Source organism: Ctenopharyngodon idella, chromosome 21, assembly GCF_019924925.1.
Source record: "Ctenopharyngodon idella isolate HZGC_01 chromosome 21, HZGC01, whole genome shotgun sequence".
NCBI classification, from domain to species: Eukaryota; Metazoa; Chordata; class Actinopteri; order Cypriniformes; family Xenocyprididae; genus Ctenopharyngodon; species Ctenopharyngodon idella.
The window spans coordinates 29501543-29519936 of NC_067240.1; the positions used below are offsets into that span (position 1 = coordinate 29501543).

The 18394-nt window shown below is 37.4% G+C and overlaps 1 protein-coding gene across 13 annotated transcripts in view; it reads left to right on the forward strand.

Annotated features, from left to right (window-relative positions):
- The window catches only part of tcf7 (transcription factor 7), a 58852-nt gene extending 41814 nt beyond the window's left edge, over window positions 1-17038 (forward strand). For 2 of the 13 annotated variants that reach the window (XM_051876727.1, XM_051876739.1), the window contains 8 exons: window positions 2-88; window positions 3474-3590; window positions 6316-6478; window positions 6573-6680; window positions 9204-9254; window positions 9712-9760; window positions 11764-11836; window positions 15718-17038. In XM_051876727.1, coding sequence (XP_051732687.1) covers window positions 2-88; window positions 3474-3590; window positions 6316-6478; window positions 6573-6680; window positions 9204-9254; window positions 9712-9760; window positions 11764-11836; window positions 15718-15982 — 913 coding nt within the window. In that variant the 3' untranslated portion in view covers window positions 15983-17038. Of the gene's footprint in view, window position 1; window positions 89-3473; window positions 3591-6315; window positions 6479-6572; window positions 6681-9203; window positions 9255-9711; window positions 9761-11763; window positions 11837-15694 lie in introns of all 13 variants that reach the window. The other 11 variants (XM_051876733.1, XM_051876729.1, XM_051876728.1 and 8 more) reach the window with 11 other exon arrangements.
- Window positions 17039-18394: the final 1356 nt, after the last annotated feature.

Here is an 18394-nt window from a genome sequence, read left to right on the forward strand (position 1 = left end):
GGCCCAATCAGCCTGTCTATCCTCTGCCCTCCTGCGGCTTCAGACAGTCCTTCTCCTCCAGCCTCCAGAGCAGCTCCTCCTACCCCAGGTACAGTACCAGAGCGCCACCTGTGCTTCCCGCTGACCGCACCGCGACGCTTCAGCCCTGTGTGTGTCGCAGCCGCGCTCCCGTCACCGCCAGAGCCGCCCATATCAGCCCGACTGTATGCCGGACAGAGCCGCGCTTACAGGAGCGTCACGGGTTCAGCGTCAGTTCAGCTCTACTGCTGGAGAAAATCTCCTCTTATTCGCCCTTCAGTCTGAAAGCAAACATGAATTACAGTAACGAGCATTCATGGCAATTAAAGCACTTAATACCTGCCTGGCCTTCAGTGCGTTACTGTAAACACATTCTCCCCAAATTTTCGATCTGTGAATTGTGATGTTATATAAATCAAATATTTTCAGCAGAGCTTGAATGTAATGAACCCGGAGCGCTCCTGTAATACGGTACGAGAGATCCTGCAGTCACAGCTAACATGTGCTTTAATATGCAGATACACATTAAATGTGTCTTTACTTCAGTGGGTCTAGAGGCCTCATGTAAACTGAGGAACACACATTCGATTTTTAAGCTGCTTGAAACACTGCTTCAACTATTTATTTCTTCTTGAAATGTTGTGACTTTTCCTCATTTAGGCCCATGAATGTGCTTGCAAAGATGTGTTTTGGGCTGAACAAACTTTGGTGTCTTCGGGTGTGTTTGGGGTCAAATTGACTCTCTTTGGTTTCCATTATTTTTTGACAGTTTTTCAATTCAACAGTTTGAAAAGCAGCAAAGAGTCAAAAACACAACAGCTTTATTAAAGCTTGCCAAAGACTAAAGTATGAAATACATGAAACGTAAGAATCAAAATTGAAGACTCATCTTCTGAATCTTCCAAGGAGAATTCACTGTTTCTTCTTCTAATTTGAGTTCATGTTTATGTTTATGGTAATCCATGTTACCGCCAAATACAAATAGGAATAAATGCTTTTTACAATAAGTACAAATAATGTTAGATGTCCTTTTTTGTAGTGACTAGCTGCACATTGAGGAGCTGTCATGACAAAAAAAAATTAATAAATAAATAAATATAAATATATATATATAGTAGTGTCCAAAAGTGATGTCTGGAGGAGATATCTGATCCTACAAGTTCAATTAAATCATCAAAATATGAGGAAAATGTTTTGTTTTGCATATTTTAAGTATGAGGGAAGAACAAAACACTAAACTTGGTTAAGGTATTTATCTGACAAAAATATTTGGCAAAAAAAAAAAAAAAAAAAAAACTACAGCTATAGGTTTTATTTTACAATGTGAAAAAATTGCACAGAAAAACATAAAGCTGACATTGACTACAACATAATCGTTTATTAATATTTTATTGCTTCTCTCTTATTTTTGGATGTTTATTATTTCTTTGTATGACAGCCTGGACAAAAATCTATTATATACATATATATACACAGCATCGGTCAAAAGTTTGGACACTGCTTACTATTTTTAATGTTTTTAAAAGAAGTCTCTTCTGCTCATCAACGTTGCATTTATTTGATCAAAATGCAGAAAAAAACAGTAATATTGTGAAATTTAAAATAATGATTTTCTATTTTTATATACTTTAAAGTGTAATTTATTCCTGTGATCAAAGCTGAATTTTCAGCATCATTACTCCAGTCTTCAGTGTCACATGATCCTTCAGAAATCATTCTGATATGATGATTTATTATCAATGTTGTGCTGCTTTATATATTATTTTATAACCTGTGATACTTTTTCAGGATTCTTTGATGAATTAAAAGTTAAAAAATATTAGCATTTATTTAAAATAGAAATCTTTTGTAACAATATACACTACCGTTCAAAAGTTTGGGGTCGGTAATTTTTTTCTTTCTTTCTTTTTTTGAAAGAAATTAATACTTTTATTCATCAAGGATACATTAAATTGATCAAAAGTGACACTAAAGACATTTATAATGTTACAAACGATTCTATTTCAGATAAATGCTGTTCTTTTGAACTTTCTATTCATCAAAAAATCCTAAAAAAAAAAAATCCTACACAACTGTTTTCAACATTAATAATAATGAAAAATGTTTCTTGAGCAGCAAATCATCATATTAGAATGATTTCTGAAGGATCATGTGACACTGAAGACTGGAGTAATGATGCTGAAAATTCAGCTTTGATCACAGGAATAAATTACACTTTACTATATATTCACATAGAAAACAGTTTTACTGTATTTTTGATGAAATAAACGCAGTGTTGGTGAGCAGAAGAGACTCTTTCAAAAACATTAATGTTTCCAAACTGTATATATAAAATTTAGTGTCTGTGTTTCTAATTTTAACAAAAATATGCTGGTCAAAACAATTTTCCCCAACACAACAGGGATTAATAATTTCTCATATTTTATGTGTTAGTCTCTGTCAAGCTGCAATGGAGGTTTTGTTTTTGCACTCTTTAGTGTTTTTTTGTAGTGTTGAATTTTGGCAAATTTCATGGAAACCAATGGAGGTCAATTTTACCCCCAACACAGCATGTTCATCACTTCAGGAGGGTTAATGGCAGTGATGAATTAGCTGTACATTGTTTAATATTTTTGTTCCCTTTTTCTAGTAAAATGCTTTCTGGTGAACGTGTATCCTCAGCAACACACACACATGACATCCAGGCAAAAAGTGACCCAGAAGTCTGTTCGGTACAGCTCAAGTTTAGATGCTGTCGATCCGCTCTTTTCGATCTTGCGCATGTGTTTCCTCCCAGTGTGCTGTTTGTGCTGTCGGCTCCGTCTCAAGGAGGATTGGGTCCGGCGGTTGATGACGGTCTCCCCGCTCAAAGACGCCTGTGGTTTTACTTTGTAACCCAAAACCCGAATTAGATGAACAAATCATGTTAATATGCTTACATGGAGTAATAAATCCAAGCTGTGGAAATGGTTTTATTCGGATGTCAACAGACGACGCACATCTTTGTTCAATTCTTCTCGTGTCAAGGGCACAAATCCAAAACAGAGTCTGGAGCTTTGAGTCAGGATGGAGGAACGAGCAGCTGTAATCCTCCTTCAGTCGGCTTTCTCCTGTCCTTTCCCATCAGGATTGGCTGTTCAAATATTAGAGTCTCTCTGAGATAGTTTTTATTGAAAGCTTCAGATGGCGTGTTTGTTTTCCTTCATGCAGAACGAGGTTCTGTGTGTGTCTGCAGTACAACATGCTTCAGCAGTGCAGAAAGAGCGCCAGCTGCTGGTCACATGATGCATTGACGCTGTCATTGGTGGCAGATATTCATTAAAAGGGAACTCGAACAAACATTTTTTGGGTGTTTATGTCATTTTTTTTGATGCGTTGAGTTCCCTTTTAATACCGTCATATCTAGAAAATGTCATGGTGTGGGCTGAAATAGCTGATGTTCGTGTGTGTGTGTGTGTGTGTGTGTGTGTGTGTAGGTTCTCTCATTCTCTGATGCTTCAGTCCGGCATGCACCCTACAGGCATCCCTCACCCCGCTATAGTGCCCCCTTCAGGCAAACAGGAGCACGACCAGTTCGACAGGAACATGTATACGTAAGTTCTTCAAGAATCTGAAAAGAGCAAAACAAGCTTCAAGGGCTTATTTTCTGAAAGCTCATTCATCAGGCTCAAACATCTTTATTCCTGTTGTTTTACTGTGTGTGTATGAGCTTTGCCGTTTTTATAATCGGCGTTTTAATGGCCAAAATGCAAATACAGTGAAAACCTTGATTTGAGTTGAAGCCTTCAGCTCTAGTTTTCCTGGAGGATTTTAGTGAAATTCGTGTTACTTTAAGATTTTAATCCCATCTGAATCTGCCAAGACTTTGTTTTTCCACACAAAAATTCCAGTGAAAATTACCTGGTGTTTTTCAGTTCACCGGTTTTCTGAGAAATACCAGTGATGGGACTAGTCTAAACAATGTTTGCATACCTCATGTATGACTTATTTGTTCTTTAATGAACATTTTAAATAAACTTTACATGAGTTATAGAAGTAGCTGTTTATAATGAACCCACATAAGTGAGCAGAGACATCTAGACAAGCATCTTACCTGATATTAAAATGGACAGTCTTCGCAGTTTCCGCGATTTGTCTATATTTATTAACTTTGTCATTTTATTTTTTTATCGGATACCATCCGTGTTTAAATGAAATGAAAGCACGCGGAAGATTGGTGTGCAAACGGTAGCTCAGGTGGGTCAAAAAACACGAGGAGAAGCATTAGTATATCACAATATCGGCAATCACAGACATTCATATTCAGACGGGATTCGATTTCTCAGAGGACCGTTGAGTTTGGCAAAAAAACTTGGAATTTGTCGAAACATGGAAGGTTGTTTGAGGAAAAATCCACAGACATGGCAGATTTGGATGGGTTTAAAATCACAAAGTACGTCTGTGAAACATGAATTTCTCCAACGTCCTCCATGAAAACCCGTCCGAACAGAGCTTGATTCTGTCCGAATGTGAATGACTGTGATTTCTGATATTGCAGTCCCTGAAACACCGTGAAATCAACAAAACGTCACATTGTTTTGCGATCCTGCATAATTTGCCATTTCACCTCAAAATAACCACAAAAATTAAAAGGTCTCACAAAAAAATTTTAATTATCTGATTGAATTATACCTAATTTAATTAAAGTTGTAATGCATTATTTCCATAAGGATACAGATGTTGCGCAGTGAGCGGTCTGTGTGAAACACGGTGAACTCGAAGCTCTCTCACCTGCCGTCTCACATGAGTGCCAACGACCAGGCGAAGTGATTAAGAAACAGAGTTATTAAAAGCCCTGTATACGGCGAAAGAGAACTCAGTTTGGTGCTGACAAAATGACTGATGTCCGGCTGAGGATTTCTGTGTGTGCTCAGAGTACTGAACTGAGTTCTCTTTCTAGGCTTATTGTACTCGAACGGTCAAGTACACACACAATTGTGTCAAAATGTCCATCTTGGCGGTTATGTCTTAAGTGAATGTGTGACTGAACTTAAGTGATGATGTTATTAAAAGCGAGATAGTAGTCTAGATAGCTATCTAATAGCCTAACAATTGTGAAGAAAAATTTTTTTCAGATTTGTGAAGGCTGTGCAGCACATTCAATATCCCCTTTCCAAGCCTGAAAAAAATGTCTATTGGTTGTTTTAAAAGTTAAAATGTATATTTTGGTCTCTTACCAAATTCTGATACAAGTTTTATTTTTTATTTTTGTCCTTGTGTCATGTATGACTATTGTGCATCTGACATAATACATAATATGGCAATTGTGGTGTCCTAATTTAAAAAAAAAAATATCACAGATTTCTGGAAATTGCCACCACAAAATCAGCCATTTTGATTGTGAAAAACCCTGGTGGGACTGATATTGTATTATCCCGACATTCCTCCTTGTGTTTTTTAACTAACCTCAGCTTCTGTTTGTGCATTAATCTTTAGTCGACTAAAATCTTATGATATTTAGTTTCACAGAAAAGTCCCAGACTAAAATGTATGTTTGAGCTGTTTTAACTGAAAGCAGCACATCTTAAAATATGTCAGTGTCGTTGTTTTGTCTCAAGATGCAGATCAGTAATGTTGTTTTCTAGGGATGCACCAATATGAAAATTTTGGCCGATACCGATAACCGATAATTCTTTATATTTGAAAGCCGATAACCGATATATTGGCCGATAAATCTAAATCCAAATTTTTATATAATTTTTGAGAGCCTGATTACAAAAACAAAAGTCTCACCGTTAAAAGTCATGTCCCAAACACACAAATATAATATTCTCATTATAATTTCATGTAGCTTATGTGACAGACTTGCACTGCACATGTTGCACTTAACTGTATTTTCATTTCTGAAGTGATTTTAATCATATTTCAAGTAATTTAAAGTCATCATGGTGAACAGTGTGCATCTGAAGTGTCTCAGCTGAAGGAAATAATCCATTATTTATCGGCTTTAATATATCGGCCAAATTTTCTTATTGGGCCGATAACGATAACATTAAAAATGAACATAAATCAGCCGAAACTTTTTGGCCGATATATCATGCATCCCTATTTTTTTCTAAGGTATGTTTATAAAAGCTACTTAAATGTCCTAATTGAACTAATCCTGGCTTAATCTAAGCCCTGTCTGTGAAACCAGATGATATTTAGTACTAAAACTAAAACAATTCAGACTACAAAATGACTAACACTGAATGACATTTTAGTCAAAAGACTATCACTAAAACAAACTCAAAGTTTGCTTTCAAAATTAACACTGTTCTTCTTCATCACGTACCTCAGCAAATCTCATCAAGAGGCCAAGCGTGAGAAGGAGCCGAAGAAGCCGGTGATCAAGAAACCTCTGAACGCGTTCATGCTGTACATGAAGGAGATGCGGGCGAAAGTGATCGCCGAGTGTACGCTGAAGGAGAGCGCCGCCATCAACCAGATTCTGGGGCGACGGGTTCGTCACGGCTCTGTCTGTCTGTTATCAGGATGTTCAGTGACTGCTATGATGAGTCGGTCTGAGATGTTGTTGTCTGTGTGTTGTGTTACAGTGGCACGCTCTGACCCGCGAGGAACAGGCTAAGTACTATGAACTGGCACGGAAGGAGCGGCAGCTTCACATGCAGCTTTATCCCAGCTGGTCTGCCCGCGACAACTACGTGAGTGCTTTCTCTTGACTCAAAATATCAGGATACTGTGTTATTTCATGACTAGACAATGATTCTAACATGTGGGGAATAACAGTGAACAGTCAGCTTTGAATAACATGTACATAAGGGGTGCAAAACTTACGGATCATATTGCGGTTTTTGTGTCATTTTTCGGATCAGCAAAAAAAAAGTGTACTTTAAGTACTTCAATACCACAGCAAAAGCTACTAGCCTAACTAATAAAGTTCAAACATTATTAAAGACAAGTGAACAGTCAGTAATAAAATAGGAATTACTAAACAAATTACAAGCATAGATAAATACAACAGAATAAAGATACACATGATATAAACAGTAGCTTTAATTGAATAATCAAATGTAAAATAACACTGTGTAGTCTTTGCTGTATAAATTAAATATAGATTAATCTTTGTTAAAGCTGCAAAAGTGATTTCCTCTTCATATTTTGTTGTTTGAGTCACATTAATGACACAGCAGGTAAATTAGGCTGCTGTCACTTTAAGAGCGAATGCACTGATCCAATACACTGTTACACATGCAGTCCGCTTCCAGAATCAAATCACTGAAGGTCCTTCTGAAATAAGTGAGGGTTCTCTAGTAAAATATCCTCGCAAACACAGTTGGGTATGTCTTAAGTGAACGTAAACAGTTGAGAAAGAAAACGCATGTGTATCAGTATATTGGGTCCGTGCAGCTCTTAAAGTGACAGCAGCCTAATATTCCTGCTGCCGTCTCTATAATAACGTTAATCAAACAACAAAAGACAAAGATAAAATTCACTCGCTGTTCTTGACTGAACAACATTTGTAACTATATTTGAATATTTTATTGATAAAGTGCAGTGTTATTTTACATTTGATTACAGTACCTGCATACCTGAAAATCTTAAAACACTGTTTATTGCAATCATATCTTTGTTCAGTTGTATTTATTTGTTATTTTTGTTGATGATATTCAGCTACAATGGAATGTTTTGCAGTAAGACTTAGAATAAATGTGAATGATATCTACTTTTTTTTTTTTTTTTACCTTATTGGAATCGATAAGAATCGGAATCAATAAGCAGAATTAGAATTGTTAAAATTCAAACGATACCCAACACTAATAATGAGAGGATTCGTGAGTGTGCAGAACTCAGCACTGGACAAAAACTCCTGCGAGGATTCTGACACTTAAACACCTCTGATTGGCTGTTGTGTTCAAGAGGTCAACAGACATGACTGTGATTGGCTACATTACTCACCGCTGCAAAAACATGCTGTAAACAGAAACATTTGACGTTCTCCAGAGCGCAAACACAGATACGCACTGGAGCTTTTACCAAAAAGACGGTGCTCTTGCTTTCATACACATTTTTTCTTCCGCAACCGTTTACGTTCACTTAAGATATAACCGACTGTGTTTATGTGGATACTTGCCAAGATGAGCATTTTGTGATCATTTTGCATGTATATTTCCATTCAAACACAAAAAGACACGGAAGATAAATAAATTTGGTGTTCGTGTGAGTACTGAATTAAGTTCTCTTTTGCCTCTTCTTGCACTTAAATTGTTTAAACTCGCGTGAATGTTTAATTTGGAAGAACTTAAAAACAAGTGCGAATGATAAACTCAATCTATGATGGTTAAACTTTGCAACTAATTCCTGAATTACATGCGTACCAAACCACGAGGGCGGGTCCATACGGATCAACTACAATCCGTTACACCCCTAATGTAAATTTAATTGGCCATATTTATTTTTTTATGCACCACGGTTATTATCGTTAACTAAAACAGCTTAAACATGTTTCTTATATAAAGCTGAAATAAATAGTAGTGTTCCTGCTCAGAAGAACTTCATTAGCTATGTTTCCTTCCACGCATTTTTATGTGCATTTTGGGACATCGCGTAAAAAAATTCTTGAATAAATTCTAAAAATGCGCTTAAAACACGCGTGCGTCGAATTTAGGAGAATAATTTTTATTCAATAAGAAGACGTGCGATGGAAACACCCAGGATGCGCAACAAAATACTCATGTGACTTTGCCTCAGCAGAGGCTGTGATTGGATAACTGGTCTAACCAGCGGACCAGTCACATCACAGCGTCTCAAATGTTGGTTTGGTGGTTCTGAAACGCCTGAGTCAAAGTCAGAATGATTTGGTTTAATGTTATGTTCCCAAACACCAGCATCTGACCGCAAGATAACATGACCTTGTTTATTATGTTAGAAAAAAAGAGCCACAGTGGTTTCCCAGATTGCAAAACTCCCATTTTTATTGCGGATAAATTGCACCAAATTTCCAGGAAGTGACGATTTTGTTCTCTTGAACACATCAGAGCGCTTTATTCAAAAATGTTTTATGCGTTATTCCAATTTTGCACAAAATTTGCAGCTTTGGATGGAAACTAATGTCCACTTATGTGGAAGCTGACGATGTTTATTTGAACAATATTATTTTGAAGTAATTTGATAAATAATATACAAATAAATATTTGAATGAAAACACAAGCCCAATGCTCCCATAGATTTACACTGAAGGAGGGACCCGGGCCACATCTAGAGATCAGACTCTCTCAGTAAGGAACCATTTAAGCCCTTAATCACAGCTACGTTTGCATGATTTCTTTCATTGGTAAATTCAATATTTGAATATTTTCAGGAAGTAATATATCTCTCTCAGAGATTGACACCTATCACATGTGAACAGAAATTTCACCTACATTTAGAATTAACACCTACATGTAAACAGGAAACACTCAACCCCCGCAAAGATATTAACTGCAGCGCTGCTGTCGGTGTGCGGATGTGTCTGTCACACACACACTCACACACACACACACACACACACACACTTACATACACACACACACACTCCCACTCAGTGTGTATTTGGGAAAGCAGGGGGTGGAAGAAAGCAGAGATGTCAGGCATGGCACACAGATACAGGAGAGTGTAATTAGCATGATTCAACACTCACATGTGTGATGATGGTCAGTGTGTTCACAGTCCTTCTCTGATCTCTCATGACCACAGGGCAAAAAGAAGCGAAGGAAACGAGACAAGCAGCAGGACTCCAGCTCAGGTACATGTTTGTGTGTTCACATCTTCACAGAACATATCTGTATGATCATCAGATATCAGTCATAAACCGTTCTTCTTATTAACACACACTCTTAAAAATAAAGGTTCCCAAAGGGAGCTGTCGCTTCGACGCCATAGAAGAACCTTTCAGTGAAGTAGAAGTTTCTTAGTGTGAAGAACGTTTTAAAAGATAAAGATCCTTTTTCCACTATTGTGCAATGGAAAGCTTCCATGGATGTTAAATTGAACAATCAATGCCAATAGAGCGCAACAGTCGGTTCCTGAAGTAAAAACTCCATTCATTTTTTCCATAGGAAAATGTTATGGTATGTCATTCGATGGTATTTGCTTCTGTTGAAGCCATTGGCCTTCATTATTTGAACTTATTTTTAAAATAATTGTGTTTAACAGCAGAATTTGTGTTGAAAAACTACATTACCCATGATGCTGTACAGAAAATTCCACCAATCTGAGAGGCGAAACAAGCAAAGCGTGGCAAAAGAACTCTTTAGCTCCACCCACTCCCATGAAGCACTGCGAATGATGTAATCAAGTCGATCTCCCTATGCTATCAAAATACTTATATATATATATCAAACCAAAATGTATTCAGACACCTTGAACATTTCATTCATTAATACAGTTTATTCATTATAGTTTAAAAAAATAGTAATAAAATATGACAAGATCTAAGAGTTAAACTGTCAGAAAAAATTCATCTTAATTATGTCAGATAACACTTAAACAAAACATGGTCAGGTCAAAGTGTCTGAATTTTTGGGTGTAATATGTCACAGTTTACTTTATTTTGCTATCCTCACTTACATAAATGAACTATAGTGTCCTGAACCACTAGTAAAAATATATAAAAATATATCAAAAATGTCTGAATTAATTTTTGGTTTGACTGTGTATATATATATATATATATATATATATATATATATATATATATGTGCATATTTTGAAATAAGCTTAAAATATGTTCTTTTTATATATATTAAACATTTTTTAAATGATTAGTTTTTTATTTCTCCATCTGTTTTAATTGGATTATGCTGTTCTCAGTGCTTCATGGGATTGTAGTTCTTTCCCTCATTGAAGTCATTAAGTTCACAGTCTTAAACCTTTTTATTTTTGTCTGATTTTCAAATACTTTTTTGCTTCAAACCAAAGTTTGCAGTGCTGTGATTCTCCTCGGCTTATAACGCTTTAACAAGGACTTCTAAAAAAACATTCCCATTGGAAAAATGAATGGAAAAAATACCAACGCTGCTGAAAAAGTGTTCGGACACAGGAGCACTCTATAAAGCAGCGCTTCTTTTATTTTTAAGAGTGTATATAAGAAGATATCAAAATACATATATAAAAACCAGTCATTCAAACTGTAAATTGTGTCTGGATGAGCCACAAACACCCGTTGAACACATTCTGTGACTCTAATGCACTATATAACTTGGCAGAAGAAAGTTTATTCAGATTATTATTGCTAAGAAAGCAGATATTTATTGAACATTGATGTCTTTTCATCAAGTTGCAGGCATGTGTTACTGTGATTTTACCACAGGAATCACTCTACATGAGCTCAGTTAACTCAGATTCACTGTTTGTCACACGGCAGTACCGTGTTTTGTGGACACTATTAGTTGACAGTACCATGGTACTGAATGATTACCATATTCACACATCACGGTATTTAAATGGTACACCAAATTAGTTTAGGAAATACCATGGTGATACGGAAAAAACCCCAAACTATACTTTGATTTTTACACACACACTATGGTATAACGCACATTTCGTCATCATCACAGCACACTCAACTCTAGTTTAAGGAAGCGCTCTGACTGTCTTGATTGTGATTGCTTTTCTGTTTCTCCTGGTGTGCGGACGGCTAACCTCTCTGCCCTGGCGGCCTCTTTCCCTTCATCTCCTTCTGCCTCACTCTTCTGTCTCTGCCGCTGGCTCTTTTCCCCGTGCGCACGCATGCTGCCTTTCGCTCAGACCCCGGCTCGCCAAAGAAATGCCGTGCTCGCTTTGGCCTCAACCAACAAACGGACTGGTGCGGCCCCTGCAGGTGTGTACTACTGTCCCTCCGTCTGCCCTGTCCCGCATGCATCTGTCACTAACATCAGTGCACTTTAACTGCGCTGTCCTGCAGAGTTCAGCCCTGACCCTGGACGCTGGAGCGAAGCTCTGCAGGACAGTTTCCCAGCTCTGCTTTAATGAAACGGACGCACTGCAAATGCCTGTTTCGTCTGTGTCCATCAAGCTTTGAGTCAAAGTCCTGTTTGAACCAGTCATTACTTGTGCACAGTGCTGGACGAAATACAAAAATCAAGTGCTTGAGGAAAAGTGCAGACACAAAGTCAAAGTTGAATCAAAATACCATAAAAAGAAAGGTAAGACAGATAATACTGACAAATTCTAAATCATACAAAAAGTCATAATAGAAAAAGACAATAATTTAGGGAACATTGAAAGCCAGTGAAAAGTAGTACATTTTTACCCTAATAAGTTATTAGTTTAGTAAAAGTGTAAGTGCTCCTTTTTAACATTACTTGAGTAAAAGTAAAAAGTACTTTTTTTTTTTATTCTAGCCAGTAGTTGTCATGATCAGAAGTCGTAAAGATTAATGCAGACATTTAATATGTATTGATCTGCAAATAAGCAAATTTTTATTTTGTTTCTAGCACTTATTATACACTATCAAAACATTAAACTGATATTTTACTACATTAAAGTTTAAGCTACTGATAATTAAGATGTGCAAACAAGTGAAATAATATCACAACGTACTTTAAAAATGAGGAAAAACAACATTTGTGTAAATATGTGGCAACAAATAGTATAAAAATACAATGTACAGACATCGGACAAGGGTTAGTTTGCCCAAAAATGGAAAAATTGTCATCATTTAATTACTAACTCTCATGTCATTTCAAAACCGTAAGACTTTTTTATCTTCAGAACACAAATGAAGTTAATTTCATGAAATCTGCAAGCTTTCTGTCCCTCCATTGACAGTACACACAACTACCTCCCACTAAGCAAAGTCATGTCCAGAAGACGTCTTTTCAACGTCTTTGTCACAAAAGTCGTACGTTGAAAAGACGTCCACTGAGGAGCCAGAATGAAAGTTTGTATGATCTTTTTTTGACGTCTTCCGCACATCCGATATAGACGTTCACGGAACCTCCGTACAACATTAAAAATAAAAAAAAACCTCAGCCACGGATCCATCCATAGGCAGTAAAACACACGTTCACTCCTTTAGACAACTTGTGTGTAATTCACACATCTTTGGATTGTGATGGAAACCAGATCTGAAGGAAAGACTTTCTGGCTCTGCTGAGGCCTAGACACAGACATAAAATACACATACTTGTAGAATAATTATTAAAAAAAGAAAAAAGACTTTTGCAGACTTTTTTCATGTTTAGATGTAAAATAAAAAAATTAAAAACATTTACAGGTACAAAATAGATGCTGAAATATACATCATACACAGTAAAATCCTCAGTGAACACTGATCTGTGTTTATATGATCTCCACAATGTTAAAAGAAACACTGAAACAGTGCTGAAGTTAATGAGATAATTAAGTCATCAAATAACTGATGATTGAGCATTTGGTAAAATCAACTGCCAGTAAAGACATTTAATCTCTCAAGATCTGATTAAACAACTCCATAAACGGCATTACCAGCTTCACTTATTACTAACCAGACTGACTTTATTTCTGTCAGACTTCTATAGAAGTTATTATCGAGAATTAACAGAAGTTTAGATGTTGATGTTTCATTTGAAGTCACCATTATGGTGATCGGTGTTTGCTTTAGTTGTTGGTTCTTCTTCTGTTAGCTTTTCTTTGGCTGCTGTAACTGTGTAAAACACAATAGTTGTGGCAAAGAAAGCCAAGACTGAGTAGAATCAGGTGTTATCAGCTCCTTGTAGATGAAAACAAAATCATCATGTTCTATTTTCAATCTTGTGCATCTGCAGTATTATCATCAATAACATTAAAATGATCGCTTATCCTGAAGGTGGATAAAAAGCACTAGATGTTTGAGCGAGTGTGTCATGAAGTCACACACAGACATCAAGATTTTGGATATGAATCACAATAATGGTGACAGTCAAAAAAAAAAAACCTTCATGCTGCAATGCATGATGGGGGGTTTTTATAGTACAAAACTCATCCTTGATGCCCAAGCTTTTTAGTTTTGATTGTCACCGTTGTTGTGATTCATATCCAAAATCTTGATGTCTGTGTGTGACTTCATGACACACTCGCTCAAACATCTTGTGCTTTTTGTGATCATGTTATTGGTGTTAATACTGCAGTTACACAAGGTTGGCAGGTATAAATGCCAAATATAAACACAAAATTAAAAATAGAACATTAATTGCTCATTTTGATTCTGTTATCATCAACAAGGAGCTGATAACCCCTGATCCTGCTCTTGAGGAAGCTCAAACGTGCTGCGTAACACATGAGAATGAACCTCGTTGGCTCTTGCAGACTTATAGTTTTTACCTAAACTAGACAGTGACACAGAAATGTCCACATTCAAGCATTTCACACAAAGGTCTTAAACAGCTCGCCCTTTTACAGTAGATTTAGTCCATGAACAACTGATAGTTGTGACCTAAATGTGATTTTCATTTACACTAATCAGTACTAAAGTTCTGCATTACTAACTTTTCATGCCATCAGTTGCACGCACGCTCAAGCTCTGCTGATATCTCAGTTCTTGGCTCATTTTGACTGGATCATTGAATCAGAAAGTAAAGGTGCAGAAATGACGCGACACGAGTGACGTAAAGCCGCTCCCACCTGTGGAAACATCCCAAACGCTCGCTTCCGCTGAAGTGTGCAGTGATGCTCTGCTGCGTTCACACCTCTGCATCTGCCTTCAGAAAACCATCCGCTCACTGTGGTCAGCACGACTGCGCTCGATAGAGAGTGCTGACATTTTCAAGCAGCACCGTTTGCAGATCGCACCCCTCCTGCGGCGGCCGAGCGCTGGTGACGCTCCTGTCAGGGGAAGGCCGTGAGACTTTGATGCGGCCGAGAGCGTGTGCGAGACTTTGATTTGTGTCTGAAGTTACTGCGGTGGATCACAGCGGCTGATCTCCAGCTCTCCTGACGGGGTTGGCACTGTGGTTTGGTAGCACTGCGGTTTCCAGACAATACGTGTTGATAACACTTTTGAACACAAACTGTAAAATTCTGCTCTTGTATCACGCATGAGGGTGGTAAAGATAACATCATATTCATTTTTGGATGAACTATTGCTTCAGTGCGAGACACTGTGGACTAAACCATTGTTTTCTTCATTTTGAGATTTTGGGATATTTTGTCTTCCTTCAGACAAACATCCACAATATGCATTTAAGTATTTGCGTCTGTAGATTTTAATCACAGTACATCTTTAAAGGTTAGAAAAAGGTTCTTTAAAGGTTTTTTAATGTGAAAAGTTTGATGATGCTGGTGCAGAAACTACACTCTTTCCCTTTAAAGTTGGCATGGAAGGAAAGTTGTGATAGTCTTTTCTTCCCTATTGTGCCGAGTAAAACCGCTTCACAAACAAGAACAAATGTAGGGCGGGGCTTGATTTTGTCTGTGGGGAATTGATTGGACGGTTGTGGATTGCTATTGGTGGATCTCATGTGAGTGATCAGAGAAGATCATTGGTTTTATTTTGATCAAAAACACCAAGAAACATGAATTAAAAATGATGTGCATGGATAAATCTTTTATATTCCTCTTAAAAAATAAATAATTGTCAGAGTTGATTTCATGGTGACTTTAATAACCCAGGGTAGAGTAGTAGCTCATATTCTGGCGTAACTGTTTGTTTTTGTGTGCTTTTATTTTTTGTCATTGTTGTGCATATTTGTGACGTTTCACATCCACGCTTTATTCACAGATAACTCTCTTGACTGTTCCTAGGAGGAAAAAGAAGTGCATTCGCTACCTTCAAAGAGGACTCTGCGCCAGCCCCCATTCTTCCGATGGAAGTGCTATAGACTCCCCCCCTTCACCTGTCCATCACCTGCCAAACCCCGCCTCTCCCCCACGATGCCCCTCCTCTCCCCCCGCCTCCCCCACCAGCAGTCCCCTCCCACAGAGCGGCAAACGCTCCGCCCACCCGCCCAGACTCTCACTCGACTTCAGCAGAATTAAAACAGAGAGCACGATACGGCAGCCACAATAACGAGGAGATCTACGGCTGCGGAGACTGATTTCACCGTCACACATTCCTGAAGTTTCCTCCTCCTCAAAAAAAACAAAAAAAAAACAAGTCCATGTGGGGCGTCATTAATCTTTTAGGAAGTCGTGGCATTAGACTTCCTCGTGGGTGAATCTCATGAAGAATGTTTTCTATGTTTTATTTTAATGACAATTAAGCATATTATTGTTTTCATCACCATAATGCAAAAAAATCTCATTTTTGTTACTGTAGTTTGGAAAATATATATGAAAGTGTATATATATTAAATATGACTTTCATTACTGTATTACAGTAATGTGAATGTAGTTCTCATTATTCTGATTCCCATTAGAAAGTACAGCGTCCGGACACAATTACAGTAATGAAAAATGAATTTATGCATTACCGTCATGAGAATTTTGGGGGGAATGTACTTAATTGTTTTGAAGATAGTTTCATGACCCAAAGAGACTCGAAGGCTTCATTTTCTTCATGTAAAATGAACTGATTTTGTGAAGTACGACCTGGATATTTCTTCGTGAGATTCAGCCACTATGACTTTGACGATAATTAATCATTTAAATGCCATGTCTCTACATCACTGAAAACAGTGTCAGTTCTCATAACTCTTCTACAATCAAATAACTGTGTTGTAAAACTTATTCTTTTATAGATATGAAAGTGCGTAAATAACTAAACTTTTATATGTTTTTATGTAAAGAGAAAAAAAAGAAAAAAACATTCCTCGGTTTACTTTTATTCATTTAAGTGCCATTTTTAAGTTTTTGTTGTGTAGATCTGAAGTAGTCTGCTATGCCTGTCATACATCCAAATGAAGTATGTGCTGCATGTATTTTGTATGTTTCAGAAACTACTTTGCTTTGTAAGTGTCATTCAGTGCTCACTCAGGTCTGTCAATCATGGCATCAGATCTGAGGTGAAACTGCCAGCAGAGGGAGCCCTGCCATCTTCAGTGTTCACATATGTCAAGCCATCTCTCTTCCTTTCGCTTTTGATGTAACAATCATTCTTAGATTTATTAAAATATTTTGAAAAATCTGTCTTTCAGTGTTTCTGAGACGCGGGTAAAAGAAGAAAGGTTGTGGTTGTGGATCATTTTAAGAGTTTATGTAGATTCTTTTTAGTGTTTACTAGAGAACCTAAAGTGACCATCCATTGACCCGAAGACACTGAGCACTAACTATAAGAGAAGTGAACGTTTGAGGCATCCGATCTGCGATGATCAACATTCATGCATTTATAATGGTGAACATGAGTAAACAAATACTTTTTGGAGCCACTATACATTATACAACATGTTAGAATTACAGTTAAAGGGGCTATAGGCTATGTAAGAATTTTCATGTTAATCTTTCTGTATTGCCAATGTGTGAAAGCTTGTAACGAAACTTAAAAAACGAGACCTTTCCTGACTTCATAGGTTGTCTATGAAAGCCTGTGGGCTGATTTTTATTTGAAGGACTCGGGCCGGTTTTGCCGGGAAAATCCAAAGGATGTGACGGTTACGCTTGAACTGAACGCAAATACAGTGTTAAGGATAATGCCGAAAGAGCCATTCTGTACCGTTATGCCACTGTGTCGTGCAAAGAAAAGGGATTAATTCAAAATATAGTGTCAAATATGTACTTTAATCAAACTATCATAACAGTGTAATTTTAATGACCTCATCTGTCGACATGATGAATGCTTTCTGAACTGCTGTCGTGTCACTGAAAGGAAAGCGCGTAGCACATATTTACATATTGATCTCTCAATAGTGTGGATGGCTTCTGGATGTTCGCAGCAAAGGAAAAATGTTTTACTTCTAAACGAAGAACGAAAAAGAAGTGTATATATAGTATATCATGGTCTTCAATCACGTGCAGTCTCTTTGGTTGCCAGGTTTTCACAACAAAACCTGCCCAGTTGCTACTCAAAACTATATCAATCGCGTTTCAGGGTGATCCTTCAGTAAAATCCGCTTTTTTTCTTTTTTGGCGGGGTTCCACTGGTAAAATTTGCAGGGGCAAAGTGTTATTTGGGGTGGCTTCAAACCGCAGCAAAAGTTTTAAAGGGGTGGTTGATTATGATTTCACTTTTTTTTAACTTTAGTTAGTGTGTAATGTTGCTGTTGAATCATAAACAACATCTGCTAAGTTACGACACAAAGTTCAATGCAAAGGGAGATATTTTCTTTTAAAGAATTCTGTAAGGACTACAACAAATGGCTGGTAGGGACTACAATGAGCTTCTTCCTGAAATTACATAAACCCCGCCCCCAAGAACACACAACAAAGGGGGCGGGGCCATGTTGGGCTGCTTTAGAGAAGAGGAAGAGTTGTTGTAGTAGAGTGTTGTTGACATGATGTCAATTTACACCGGACTGCTTCACAAACGAGGGTCAATTCAACGCTG